The following is a 14173-nucleotide window of genomic DNA, read 5'->3' as shown; positions in this document are numbered from 1 at the left end:
TTATCTTATTCAATTACCTACATATACGGAATATTTGTATGACCTCAATGACGAAGCCCAGTCTTGAAAATAATATGGAATTGGATTAGCTTGGCTCATGTTTTGTTAGTTAGTTAGTTAGTTAGTTAGTTGGATAAAAATAACTTAGGCATACGCTTTAAGGTTCGATTACGTATCAGAGATCCCTGTTTGTGCCACGATGGCACTTACTGGATAATAATTCTAACCTACGGAAACGATGGGCTCTTCCTAAAAACTATATTTACTTACATTGGATTAATTTGAGAACTTTACTATTGATTAATGGTTATATAGATACATCCATATACATAAATATTTACACGATCATGCACTCATACAATTCAGAGATAGAACAATACTCAGTCTGTTGAGATCTACAACTAGTTCTGGATTTCCAATAGAGGAGGTTCGATAAAGAGAGCCAGAGGCCAAACTTGTCTAAGGTCTAAAATTATAATACGCGAATATATATAGGGGGGTACTGGGTGTTGGGAGCTAAATCTTAAAAGTCGTATAGCCTACAGAGAGTTATATACATTAAGGATCTGGATCTACTGACTGCTGCCGGGTGCTGTGTGAGGTGAGTTAAATAGATTCTGCGACTGCTCCTGGGACATCTGGTATGGCAATATTTCCAAATCGTTTGGCAACTGATTTTGGTTCTGATTCTGACTATTGTTGAGAAAGTGATTGGAGCTAAAGAAGTTATTGGACTGCTGTTGCTGTTGCTGCTGCTGTTGTTGCTGCATCATTTGCTGCTGCTGCTGCTGATGTTGCTGCATCTGATTGCTGCTGTTGCTGTGCATCAGCTTGTTGTCTTCACTGTGAGTCTCCGAGCCATCGTCACTGATGCCCATATGGAAGTTGAGCGAAGGACTCGATTCTGTGGCCATTTGCATATAAGACAGCAAAGAATCTTCATTCGTATTTTGTGGAGCATTCGAGTTGCCATTGTTGTTGTTGTTCTGGTTGCCATTCTGATTGCTGCCACCGTTGTAATTCTGATTGTTGTTATTGCCACTGGTATTAAGCTGAGATCCCATTGAAGGCAATGGCGACATATTTAAAATGGCGTTTATTTCCTCCATTTCTTGGCTGGATAGCATTTCATCGTTTGGCAACGGCAATTGCTGTTGTTGATGTTGCTGCTGATGCTGCTGCTGTTGTTGCTGATTTTGTTGCTGTTGCTGCTGCTGTTGATTCTGTTGTTGGTGATGCTGCTGCAATTGTGCCTGACTCTGATGCTGTTGCTGCAGATTATGCTGCTGCTGGTTATGTAGATTCTGTTGCTGTTGCATCATCATTTGCTGATCCTGTTGATTGAGCATCTGCTCGGAATTTAATGCGAATCCATACTGATTGAACTGCGGCTGGACAGCATTGCTGCTTGAGAAGTTGAGCCCCCTTTGCCCACCACCCCCCGCCATGTTACCCATGGCCGTGGCAGCCATATTGCCGGCCGCAAATCCCATCGGCATTGGCAGGTACGTGTATCGGGCCAGAAGCAACTGCTCGGACACAATCCTCAGCTCGTCCTGCTGCTGCATTATGAGCTTTTGCAACTCGTCGTGCTTGCGTTGCAGTTGATCCTGCAACTGGCTCTGGGTGGGTGTCATTACCACCGTCCCCGGCAGCAGATCCCCGGACTGCCCCTGGACCGGCAGCGGCGAGAGAACAGGTGCCACCGAAAACGGAGCAATAACTGGTTGCATGGGTATGGCGGTGAGGTATTGAGGCGGTTCCAGAAACGTGGGCGTCACCAGCTGCGGACTGGCCAGTGGATAGGCCTGCTGTGGAAACTGGCAGGCATTGTTGGCCATCAACGAGCCAGGAGCAATCGGGAGAAGGGGTACTATCTTGGGGCCACTGACATTCTGCTGCAGGTGTTGTTGAAATTGCTGTTGATGCTGCTGGTGCTGTTGCTGCTGATGCTGCTGCTGTTGGTGCTGGTGTTGCTGTTGATTCTGCTGCTGCTGCTGGTGGTGATGATGATCCCGGTGATGAGATCGCTGCCGATGGCTTTGCTAAGAAGGGGTCCATTGAGAGGGAATATTAGTTCCAAATCTTACATTAAATTTTTTATGAAAAACTCACCGAGCTCACATGTGTCATCAAGGACTGCCTGCTGGTGACCGAATCCGCTGATATCGAGGTGGAGTCCGACTCGTTTCCCCGATTGCTGAAGTAATTCTTCCGCTTGGCTTTCGGCGAGATGCCCGTGGAGCTGATGTTACCATAACTGGAGGCTGGACGAGATGTCTTCAAGGGATTTATTTGGCAGGAGCCGGAGGCCTGAGCCGCCGATGCCGACCACATGGGCGATGAGTCGATGGTGGGCGATGTGGCGGCGGCTTCGTTGCCCAGATTGGCCAAACTGTTGCCCAGCAACGTGCTGTCCAGATTCTGGTTGCCCAACTCGAAATCCCTGAGAGTGGTGGTGGCTGAGGCGGATTTGCTGCTGTTTCCGGTGGAGGATATCGCCTTGCGCTCCTTCTGGCTCTCCTTAAGGACCTCCGCATAGCTGACCACCTTGTGGGTGCAGACCACGTGCTCCGGCTTGGAGTTGAAGGTGTGGTAAGTCACGTAGTAGGCCGTCTGCAGCCAGATCCACTGCTGACCCTTGGTAAGAAACCGATAGTAACAGGATTTGCCTTCGCCAGTCTGTCGTACTGGATGAAAAGTTATATTACTTGCCACTTATTAACTTAAACTACTTACATTCCTCGTGGCATGCCACAATACTGTCCAGATCATCAAAATGATAGTAATCGTACCCAGAGGTGCCCAGCACCTCGAACGGCATGTATCCTATTATGGGAGGCGCTCGATGATCCAGGAATAGGAACTTCCACTCCATGCTGTGCTTCGAGGTGAACTCGTTGCTCGTCGGATCGATGATGCTCATTTCCCGGATCAGCTGCGGATTCTGGACACGTCCTGTTCCCACAAACACCAGTTTCTTGTCCACCTCGACATTGGGGTTCTGCTGGAAAATCCTTGGCAACACAGCTGGCTGGCCATTTCCACCAGATCCTCCACTCTGGCTGTCTCCACTGGATCCTGCATTGGTATTGGCATCATTACCTGAGATTTTGTGGAGAAAAAATGAGTTAATTGACCAAAAGTGGGGTACACGGCTACCTACGAAAGTAACCAACAAACTTGACCAGCTCGTAGGCATTGGAGTCCACTTTCTCCAGGCCGCCTCGCCTCAGGTGCGTGTAGAACGTGATCTGGTTGTTGGCTCCAATGTCCGTCTGTCGCGCCTCGATCACGGGAGCAGGATTCTGGAAAATATTCAGAAGCGCCTCGTGGTCCATCTCATAGGCCAGGTCGTAGATGGTCATTTTGTAAAGGTCTTGCTGAAAGGTGAGAGGTTTATCATCGATTCTCAATAGATCGTTGAACTCCCCACTTACCGGCAGGTAACCCAGCTGTGAGGTAATACTTTCCGAGGCATAAAAAATGGAGCCCATGCTGCTAAAGACCATCATGAAGCCGTCGAGGGATTCCAGCATCAAATGAGTAAACTCATCGTTGCTCAGAAACGCAGGCTTCCAGTCTTGTTGGATTTCAAAAACTTTCGACCTGTCCGCAGCCTCTGTTTGTGTTTTAAAAATAAAATTAAATGCAATATTGCGATAAGAAACAAAATGGTTAACCCACCATTGTGATTCTTCAGAAAGGCTATTGTGGATTTAAGAACCGTGGACTTGTCCATTTTGCGACTGGAGTTGGATATGAGGGCGCTCAGATCATTCACCAACGAATTGAACTGATCCCGCCGCTTCTTCTCGCTTAGGTTGCGCGACTTTCTACAAAGAAAACTATGAATTAAATGAAAATCAATCAAATGCTTCTCTGAAAGTTATTCACAGATGATTTTTATTAGCAACCCTCAGGTAAGGTCGATTTTCTGCGCGTGTGACCCACGTGTGACTGGCCCTTGGCGGCATTGTCTGGCGATGATTAGCCACATATGCCCATATGCTATCACCCCTGGCATGCCACGGGGTCGGGGGTGGGGTTTGCGTCGCTTTGCATTTGATTCGCAAGAGTTCACATTCCTTCCTGCCCTGCGATTGACATTAGCTTGTCACAGACTGGCTGATGGCTTTGGGATTGTGTTCTATTGTCGGCTCATTCAATAAAAAGATTTGATATGTTAACAGCATATGGGATTTGCAAATCTTATTCAGGGTTAATTGTTGGAAAAGGAGTTTATTTGAAGAGTGGTAAGATATAAATAAAATGTGGAGTGGTAGTGGTAGAAAAAAAAGTGTAACTTATAGACTTGAAGATAATCCATTTTAACTTATTTCTACTTGCGTTTATTTTCCCTGTTTTGTTTATGTTTTAATGTGACATTATTGGAATAATTAAAATATTTTTAAACTAAATTTTAAAAGCAGAACAAATCCTATTTTCAGTTTAATATATTATATTATTGGTTCTAAAAAGGAATAAAATATTTTACCGCTTTGTATTATATTTGTACAGAAAAACTTTGTCTAAACTTTACTTATGATTATTAATATTGATTGTTCAAAAAAAAATATTTGAGAAAATCTCAATACCTCTATAAACTTAGTAATTTTCAATACAATTGTTTACCAAGATTCAACTTTAGAGTTATTTTAGAGTTTCAAACTAATCTGTCTTCAAGAATTTGTTTTATATAAGTATGGATTAATTTAAAATTTTAAAAATCCATTCCTCACATGGGAGTTAACAACTATTAATAAAAATCAAGCTATACAACTATGCGCCTAATATAATCTCTAAAAACAATAAAAGTTACAAAGTAAAATAATTAGTATGACAATTTTTTACGCTTGTCGCATAAGAAATGACAATTTCTAATTGTTTTTTTTTTTCTCACAAATAGAAATCTTTCTATCTATGTCATAGATTTTTATAACCTATTCGATTACTAATTGGTTAGGTTTATTGTCATGCGATATGCACCCGATTTTTTTACATACTTTTGGCCATTGTGCAATGTCATAAATAGGCCAGAAAGCAAATCTAATTATTGAATGGCCAAATCGAATCGCTACTCGGGTTACCGTGCCATTGATTGAAGTTGACCGCTGAGAGAACGGGATCAACGAATTAAGTTACTGAGATTCCATTGATTAATTTGTAGTCTCAGGGGGTGTGAATTACCGAAAAAAAAAACAGCCTTGTCTGGGGTGATTATGACGACAACCGCGAATTCTTCATGGAATGGTCATTCATAAAAGTGGAAACAAAGAAAAGATTTCCACTCACTTGTTTAGTGGAAAATTTTTCGAAATGCCATAGACATGTATCTTTTCCCTTTTGCCAGCCAGCTCAGCCACCACATCTTTGTTTCTGCTTATATTGTCAACTGTCAGGAGCAGATTATTCGCGAATTCGTCCCATCTATTTATGAATAGCTACAGGTAGAGGTGTATGGGTGTTTGAAATATTTTAAATTTACCTTTTCGTATCATCCTTGTCATCGCTCTCGTCGTCCATTTTCGGGTTTGTGAGATAATCCACTTCAAATTCAAACACAACAATTTCCAGAAAAACACCAAAAAAGAATTCACAAAAAAAATATTGAAGAAAGTTCACCGAAAACGAAAAACTTTCCACTTCTTCTATTGAAGAATTGCGCTCTCACAACTGCCAAAGCGTATCGTTTGGCTCACATAATTTTGTTTCCGCCAGAAGGTTTATGAAATGTTCAGGTAATGTTTACGCAACAATTAATTTCCATATGCTCAATATGCCACATTTTGAGGTGCCTGCAAGGGGTTAAGGTTAACAAAGGGTTACACTCATGGATTTTCAATTATATTTTATTTCTTTGAAGCCGACGCGGTTATTATTTTTTATACATATATATATATTTTTTTTTTGTATCGAGATTTTATCCGGTTAACGCGACGCTGTGGCAGCAACAAGTGCAGTTTTGGTTCTGTTTCTGGTTCGCTGTTTCTGTTTCTGTTTCTTGGGAAGAGCAGCAGCCTCCTGTGTGGCATCCTCGGTAGATGCTGGGTTATGTAATAGAATAAGCTGCGCCTGCGCAGGCTCCCCGGAGGAGCGTGAAGGCCCCGTGGCCAATTTGCCAGTTGGCCGTGCCAATCAATGTTGCACATTTGCAACCCCTGAAATGTATGCTACGCTATTTTGTCATGTTACAAAATGCGTTCAGCGAATGCCATAACAACCACCGGTCGCTTGGAGTGGGTTTGGAAGCTTGGGAATGAGTGGCTCTGTGGCTCTATGGCTGTGTGGTTGGGTAGTTTGGTGGCTGGGTGGCTGGGACTAGGTGAATGGTAAAGATTAGCTTGAAAGAGTATACCGAGCAGCTGCTAACCAATTGCCTGGCACTGCAGCTTATTTATAGCCAGAAACACACATGCTTCTATTGCATAATTTTTCGTGTCTGCCCCTTGAAGAGCAGTTTATTTGCCTTTTCATTTCATTTATCCCTTCAATCATTAAGTGAATACGTTTTCTCTACATTTTACATTCCCATCTCCCGAGTAATGTTCTTTATTCCGTGTTAATTGACGGTCCAACATTTTACGGGCTTCGTCGAAAAGCAATTTCTTGTTCAACAAAAACTTGAAAACTTTCTGGCAAATGTCAAAGGTTTTTGCAAGCCTGTGAAATGCATTTCTTCGGTGAAACGGGTCGAGAACATTCTTCCCAGCAACACCGATGACGCTGAAGTTGTGACCATTTAAAGCCCAAACGGAAATCGGTGAAAAGTCAGCGTTTAATTAAAATGTGCAAAGCAGCTTAAAATTACAGAGGCAGAGCTTTGCTTTCGCATCTCCCAGGCAGTTGTAATTAATCCGTTTAGCTCCGTTTGACCAGCTCATAAATTCCCATATGTATTCGACGGCATTTTAAATACACATCAAAGTCGGAACAGTTCCCATACCGTGGGGCCAAGTGTTGCTGGTTAACCGTAAGTAGCTGTTGGCCCGACCCGGCCCGGCTCAGCCCGGCCCGGACTCTGGCCAAAACGCTGCCAGATAATTGCCAATGTGTCGCTTAATGGCTCGTGTTGCAATTAGTGCGGTTGGTTTGCGGCAGAACCGAGAAAAGGGTTAAGATAGAGACATTGGGCGAGTGTCTCGGGTATTCTTGTTATCGAATAGCCAATAGTGAAGTAATTACTGAAAAGTCTAGAATTATTGGGTCACAGACATGAAGTTTTAGTTTCAAATAAAGGTGGCATGGGGATAATATGCTTTATCATTTATAAGAAATTAAAAGACTGGATAGTGAATGGTTTTAAATTGTGATAAATTATAATTCAGACTCTTGAACTTCCATTAGAAACTCATCTAGATTGTTTAGTAGACTTGCTGTAGCTATTTGTTTAATTTTCAAAAGGTAATTATGAAAAACAGTTTTGAAGTAATGACTTGTTTCTTGAAAATAGTTATTTATTTTTCATTTAATGAAGTTTTTTGAAAGGCAAACTATGAAATTGAATAAAATATTATTCTGAGAATAGAATAGATTAGTTAGAAGTCTAATTTATATTTCAATAAAAACATATATCCTTTAAAATTTTATTTAAATTAAAAAGAGATGGCACTTTTTTCCAAAGAAATTGAAATATCTATAAACTTGAATTAACGCCCCTCAATTATTTATGGCAAAGATTAGAACCCCTCCCGTTTTACTAAGCTGACTGATCAAACAATTGGCATTGACAACATTGTTGTTGTTGTGGTTTAGTGGCATATTTGTATGTGCAATGCGGAAGCCAGTGGGTCGAAAAAGACCATCGCATAAATAAATAAATGAAATGAAATGCAGTGGAAAGCCGGTTGGCTGGAGTTGGCAGAGCAACTGGCGGGCGAGCGAGCTTCAGCCAACCTGAAATCGGGCGAAGATCGTTGACTGACCTACTCACGAGCGGGGTGTATTATATGTATGTCCCCCCCCATCTACATACATATCTCTTCCTCTCTCTATCGCCCCGACAAAGACAACAAACTGCATTCACCCCATCCCGCTCACTTGCACTCTCTAACGGCGCCCTGTTTTTTTAGGCTGTCTCCCTCCCACCCACAGCTGGCCGGAGAACTAACGTCATTTGATTGCATTTGTAAAGCTTCGCTCAGTTACAGAAATTATCGCATGCCGAGCATGTATGGGTATTTCCGCGTATGTGTGCTCTCCCCCTCTTCAACCCAGCGCTCTCGCCGTCTGACGCTATCTCTGTCTGACGCTCGTGTTTGATTTCTTTGTCAGTGAACTTGAGCTTTTGCTTGGCAATGCTAATTGCATTGCGATTACAGCATAGTGTCGGTGTGTGAGTGATAATACCCAATACTCATACGACCCGTTGTACAGCTTTCAATTTTTCTTCCTCCTATTTTCCGCCTCTACTTCTACTTTTTCCGCAAAGCTTGTAATATTTTTTGTCTTACTCGCTCGTACTAAGTCTTTGCCATTATTTTTGTTTTTAGTTTTTCTTTTAAACTTGACTTAATTAAATTTTTCGCTATTTTTCTTATTTTTATCTTTTGCCAATTGCCGTTCATTGATTTATTTCTGTTGCGTTCGTTCCCCCTAATGCCAATGCCAAGTGTAAGCTTGTCGAGTCTGGTTTAAGTTTATAGGGTTAAAGGCCTCTCTATTTGCCAGGCGGGCAACTAGTGATTACAATTGGTTTTTCGAAGGGGCTTAGTAAACGGATCTTGGTCTACACTCTCCACAAACGGTTAACAATCCAATAATAAATCAAGCGATGAGATGATCACCTAATCATGACTAGCTTGCCGTCCCAACATCATCAGATCATCATCTGCATCAACTATTCTGTGACTTAGTACACGGGGCGTATGCTTAATGTATTCTTTGTAACCGAGGTTTACTTGAAAATTTGAATGGCATTAGGGGGGTTCACCTGAGAGGTAGAGCTTAGATATGCATATGTTCTACAGGTGATTAAATATTAGTTTGGGAAATTTGGCCAATTTTATTGTTCTATGGAATATTTTTGCCCATTAAATTTAAATATAAAAAAAAATGCCTCAAAATTTTCCTTTTCTGTTATCTTTCTTTGTTTCCAAGTAGCTAAATTTTGCAAGGAAAAAAAAAATAAACTCCTTACTGTCAATCTGTTACTTATCTCACCGTATCAACAACCATTTATTTGTCGACTCGAAAATGAAGTACATATACAGTCTGGAAACTAAATTGCGGAGAGAAACGCGCTAAGAACTTGCTGCCAAATGCAGAATTAAATGAATAACTTTTTGTAATTGTGTCAAGAATTTATTGAAATGCGAAGTTGAATCACTTGTAAGACATTTTGCACTACTTTATGGTTTTTAGTTGTCAATTGTAATAACTTTTACTGAGAGCGTGTGCGGCTACCGCATGATCGCACACCACTGCACCGAATGCACACGCGCACTCACACCTACTGCCAGTCGGCGCACACAGATACTCGGCCTCAAACGCTGACGATGACGTTTCAAAAATTCAAAAAGACGCCAGACCCGAGACCTGAGACTTGTCAGCCAACTATAAAAAAAAAATTCCAACAAAAAATATATTTATTTCAATTAATTAAACTAGTAGAAGGGCTATATGGTAGTGTCACTAGCGGGAAAATACTTTTGCTGGATGTTGGCATAAAAAAGTTTGAGATGGAAAGTTTTAGCTTTTAAATAGCATAGACAATTTAAGTGACTTTGACCATAAATAAAAAATAAATGAGTCAACAATTAGGGTTCAGTTGGGGGTTTGAAGTGTTTAGATTTGAGGAAATGTTTTAAAAGCCCTAAAGGTGTAATTTAAAAAGCTTAATAAATCATTTAATATCCTTTTTTCCCAGAATACTATCTTAAATCAGAAAACTTTTCTAAAAGCTTCACAATATTATAAGATATAAATAAAAAAATCTATGAAGTAAAATATCTTTAAAGGTGTACTAGCTGTGATAAACCTAAGGCAATATTTTTAGCCTTGATTAGACCAGATTGGATACAAATTGGATCCATTGGTAATAAAAACTACAAACAATAGATATAACCCTCTGTAGTATACTATTGGGTATGAAAGCCGACTTTGACAATGAAATAAAAACGACAACAACACCAATGCACATACTGATACCTATAGAAATTTTATAATAATATATTTTAGTCATCGCGCAGGCGCGTGCATACGAGTATAGCCGCTGTCTAATAGACTTTTAGTGAACGGAACTCTCGGCTAGTTGCCTGGGGAAGTCTGGGGAAAGGTTCTCTCTAAACAGATAATTTGTTGTAATTTTTGGTTGAATGCACTTTTGTTTTTAGCGAGAATTTCTCTCCCGAGCTAGCCTTATCTTTGGGGTACGGCACTATTTCTAATAGAATTTTAGTCACTTCTGCTGTTAGTGATTTTTATTTTTACTATTTTTTTCGTTTGCTAGTGCACTTTTTTTTATAATTTTTTTCACTTCACTTTTATGGCCCAGTACCTAACTATTTTTTTGTGAAGCTGATTTGTGGGTTTTGGGTTCGAATCTGGTGCACAACTTTGTTAATTGGTTGTTAAATTAATGTATATTTTTTTTCACTTTAGTGTGGTTTCAGTTTAAGCTTTACTAAGCTATTTAGTTTATATATTATTAGGTTTAGTTTTATTATTTTTTATCCATCAGTTGCAGTTTTATTGGCTTTCTGCTAGATGATGATTTTTATTTTTTTCTCCAAAGATCACCATTTCTTTTTTATATAATTTTCACTTCACTTCCTTAAGAATTATTTCACAGTTTTCTCCCGTTATTATTGCAAATCGTTTCGAAAGGTTACATAATAATTTACTTTTGCCATTCTGCCTTGTTCATTTTTTTGTCGCCGGCCTGCTGCTTCTCAGTTGGTATCGTTTGCATTTATATATGAACTCATGTATACTTTTTTAAGACAGATCTCCAATAACAAAAACCAGAAAATTACGACCATATTTTAGGTTGTTTTTTATGCAAACGTTTCCATTCATTGTCGAAAGGTGAAAAAATGTGCCTGTTAATATTTCGGGCACTATCAGCACAAAAATATACAAAATTCTTGTGAAGCGCGAAGTAGGGAAAGACAACAAAATCGAAACCAAATACCAAAAAAAAAAAACTAAATCCCCAAACCATAAACCGAAACAGCAACGAACTGAATAGAACCGCACGAGAAGCGACCACGTCGAAAGCGTGTAATTTGCGATCGAGTTACAGGGTCTATAAGGCCGGAGACATGATATTGACGACAGACAGCTTGACTTTGCGTCAGATCGGCCAACTACTTGTAATATCAAATGCAACAAAATAAATAAAAATACATAAAAAAAAAGTAAAAATAAATTAACGAAATAACTGTGCGATCCGTAGACCCGTAGACTCGGAAAAAGCACTCCGAAAAATATTCCGAAAGAGATCCGCTCGTTGACGCTGCGCGTGCTGGACTCAAACTGAATAAATGCACGAGAACTGCAATTTCTAAGCTCGCAAAAAAAAAAAAAAAACAAAAAAATAAAAAAAAAAAATACAAAAACAAGAACGCAGCGCTAAATAAAACCCGTGGATAAACGAAAACGGCGAAATGCAGCTCGAAATGCACTCTCACAAACACATAGAAAGCGACCAAACAGAGAGAGAGACAGATAGTGAGAGGAGCAGGGGAGACACCTAGACGTTTGGCAAGTCCGCATTAGTGGCTTTGCCTTTTGCCGGCCGGGCGTATACGCGATATTGTATGTGCGAACATTCCGAGCGTTACCTGACTGACTGATTGAGCCCCGTCCGCTCGGCTATTATTTAATATGCCACTGCACTCGGAGTCGATTCGGGATTGCAGCTCTCGCTTCCACTCGCTCCCAAAACCCACTCAATTGCACCGATCATAGCCATTCTGAGTCGAGTCTTAAAAGTTTTCTTTATCTGTCTCCGTCCCTGTCGCTCTATCAAACTATCAACACTTGCACAGGGTCGCCAGCGAGGTTCTCTCTCTCTAGCCGATCGCCCTGCCCGGCCCAGTAGTAAGTAATAGTATCATTTTCTGTTCCCCCATGGATTTCCTCTCGACTTTTTTTGTTTGTTGTCCGATATTCCGGGTGTTTCAGCGCCCATTTCTGGTTTCTCTGGTATGTGGCTGGAAATTAGTGATATAAGGGCCCAAGGAGCCGAGGAGCTGACTCAACTTTTATTTGTTTGGTTTTCGTTTTAAGTTCAAGGTCTTGGTGATTGGATAGAATGCTGTAAATAAAATAGATTGTGATAGGTTGGGGTATTACAAGCTCTTGTAAGGATGTCTTAAATATATTAAATTTAAAGAGGCTTGTTTCCAAGGTTCTTATCACTGGAACCAAGAATAATAATTTTGTATGTGGTAATCTAGTCATTTTTTAAAAATTCTTCCCTTTAAACTCTATTTCAGCTATTTAATATCTCAAATAACTAAAAATAACACCTTTAGTACCCATTTTTAGGGCATTAAGTCGTCGTTTCATGCTCCACTTAGTCCGAAGTACCCATTCATCTATCTTTTGCACATTTCATGCGTACGCAAATTTTCGCTATGAATATTTCATAAGTATAAAGAGTTCAGTTTCAGTCAAGACTGAAGTGGCATGCCCCTTTGGGTGTATAGTACTATGGTACTTGACAGCATTCTATCTTTTCATCAGGGACGAGAGCATATCAACTTATCAATTCGAATTCTTATTCCATAGTTGCCTAATCCACCGATCCACCGTTTGCACTAGAAATTTGATATTTATTAGATGCTTACGTAATATCGCAACTTGATTTGCAATTTACAAGTTATTCTCGATTCGATTTGAATATTTTATCGGGTTTATGCAACACACAGGATATATACGTATGGATAGCCGATGCATTTCTGCGTTTTGGATCAACTTCAGGCAGAATTTGAGCAAAAAGATTCTAGAGAATTGCAAATTCTGGCTTTAATTGCATTGAAATTATTCTAAAAAACCCAAACCCAAGTATTACGCTTTTTCAAATTTTATATTTCAATTGAGTTCCTCTTTATTTTACATCATTATTAAATTAAAAAAAAAGTACCATTAAAAAATCTCGGTATTTTTTTAGCACAAGAAACAGAAAGGAAAAATGTTTTGTGATTTTATCGAAGCATTTTAGAAATTTGAAATATATATTTTTTATTATTGATTCACATAATAATTTCTCCATATAAGGTAGACACAAAAAAATGATTTTATATTTGTGTTTTGGTTTTGTTTTTCGTTTTTTTTTTCTTTTTTAGTTTCTAAACTTAAATACAAAATGATTTAATTTAGATGTATGTGTATACTTTGTATAAAATTACATAAATATTTAGTTGACAAAAATTGTTGATTTTTATTCTTGTTTATTATTTTGTGTTGAGCTGAAAAGTAAATTCGTGTTCTATAACTAACGTAGCAGAAATACATATAATTTAAGGGTTATCCGATAAAAAAATATTTACAAGGATAAGTATAAGGTATAAAGGATGTGCCAGCTGATAAAGCAAATTTTGGTTTTTAAAATTGATTTGCTTTACGGGGGAGAGCTTGAAAGACAAATTAACAAAATGGGATCGAGCTTAAGTTTATACAAAAAATAGACAAGAGACAAAGAAAGTCTAGCTAATAGTTCCAAAGCTATATTATAGAGTTATCTCATCGTTAGGAATGCGGGCCGTAGATACAGATACGAATACAGAAATAAGCATTGTAGCATATAGAATCGTATATATAGTATGTATAGGTGAGCATATTATTTAGTTAGTCTAAGCATAATCAAGAGAGAGAGGGGCGGTGCTTTAGAGAGGGGCAAAGTTACAGTGTTCTTCAGTGGTAGGGGAAAGTTAATTAAAAACGAAAAGTATATGTTAAAAAAAAGATGAAATTTCTATACACTTTTGTTCTCTCAATCTTCCATCATAACTAGTTGCTAGTTCAGTTTCATTTACTTGTATATATAGTTTTAGTTTCGTTTAGGTATATTAAAAAAATATTGCAGATTGTCTTAGAGTTCCAGCCGCTTTATGTAAAGTAAAAAATGAAAAGAAGTTTTGTTTCCTTGGCTCCTTGCTATCCGATTGGTTTCACTAAGTGTATGTTTGTTGGCCTTTGACTTGGTATTTCTCTATATAATTCA

The 14173-nt window shown here is 39.3% G+C and overlaps 1 protein-coding gene across 7 annotated transcripts; it reads right to left on the bottom strand.

Annotated features, from left to right (window-relative positions):
- Positions 1 to 112: 112 nt before the first annotated feature.
- Positions 113 to 11797, bottom strand: LOC6506785 (circadian locomoter output cycles protein kaput). Of its 7 annotated transcripts, none has more exons than XM_044714421.1 (9): positions 11696 to 11797; positions 5489 to 5798; positions 5296 to 5430; positions 3688 to 3836; positions 3441 to 3622; positions 3167 to 3383; positions 2740 to 3105; positions 2116 to 2690; positions 113 to 2045 (listed from the first exon to the last, which is right to left on the bottom strand). In XM_044714421.1, exons 2-9 carry the CDS (start codon positions 5524 to 5526, stop codon positions 573 to 575), a joined length of 3135 nt encoding a protein of 1044 aa, XP_044570356.1. In that variant the 5' UTR covers positions 5527 to 5798; positions 11696 to 11797; the 3' UTR covers positions 113 to 572. The 7 variants fall into 7 exon arrangements, with proteins under 7 accessions (XP_044570356.1, XP_044570357.1, XP_044570358.1 ...); XM_044714422.1 differs by lacking the exon at positions 11696 to 11797 and adding an exon at positions 11377 to 11520; XM_044714423.1 differs by lacking the exon at positions 11696 to 11797 and adding an exon at positions 11385 to 11520.
- Positions 11798 to 14173: the final 2376 nt, after the last annotated feature.

The sequence above is a fragment of the Drosophila ananassae genome, chromosome 2R, assembly GCF_017639315.1.
Source record: "Drosophila ananassae strain 14024-0371.13 chromosome 2R, ASM1763931v2, whole genome shotgun sequence".
NCBI lineage: Eukaryota > Metazoa > Arthropoda > Insecta > Diptera > Drosophilidae > Drosophila > Drosophila ananassae.
This window is presented reverse-complemented; position numbering and strand designations above follow the sequence as displayed.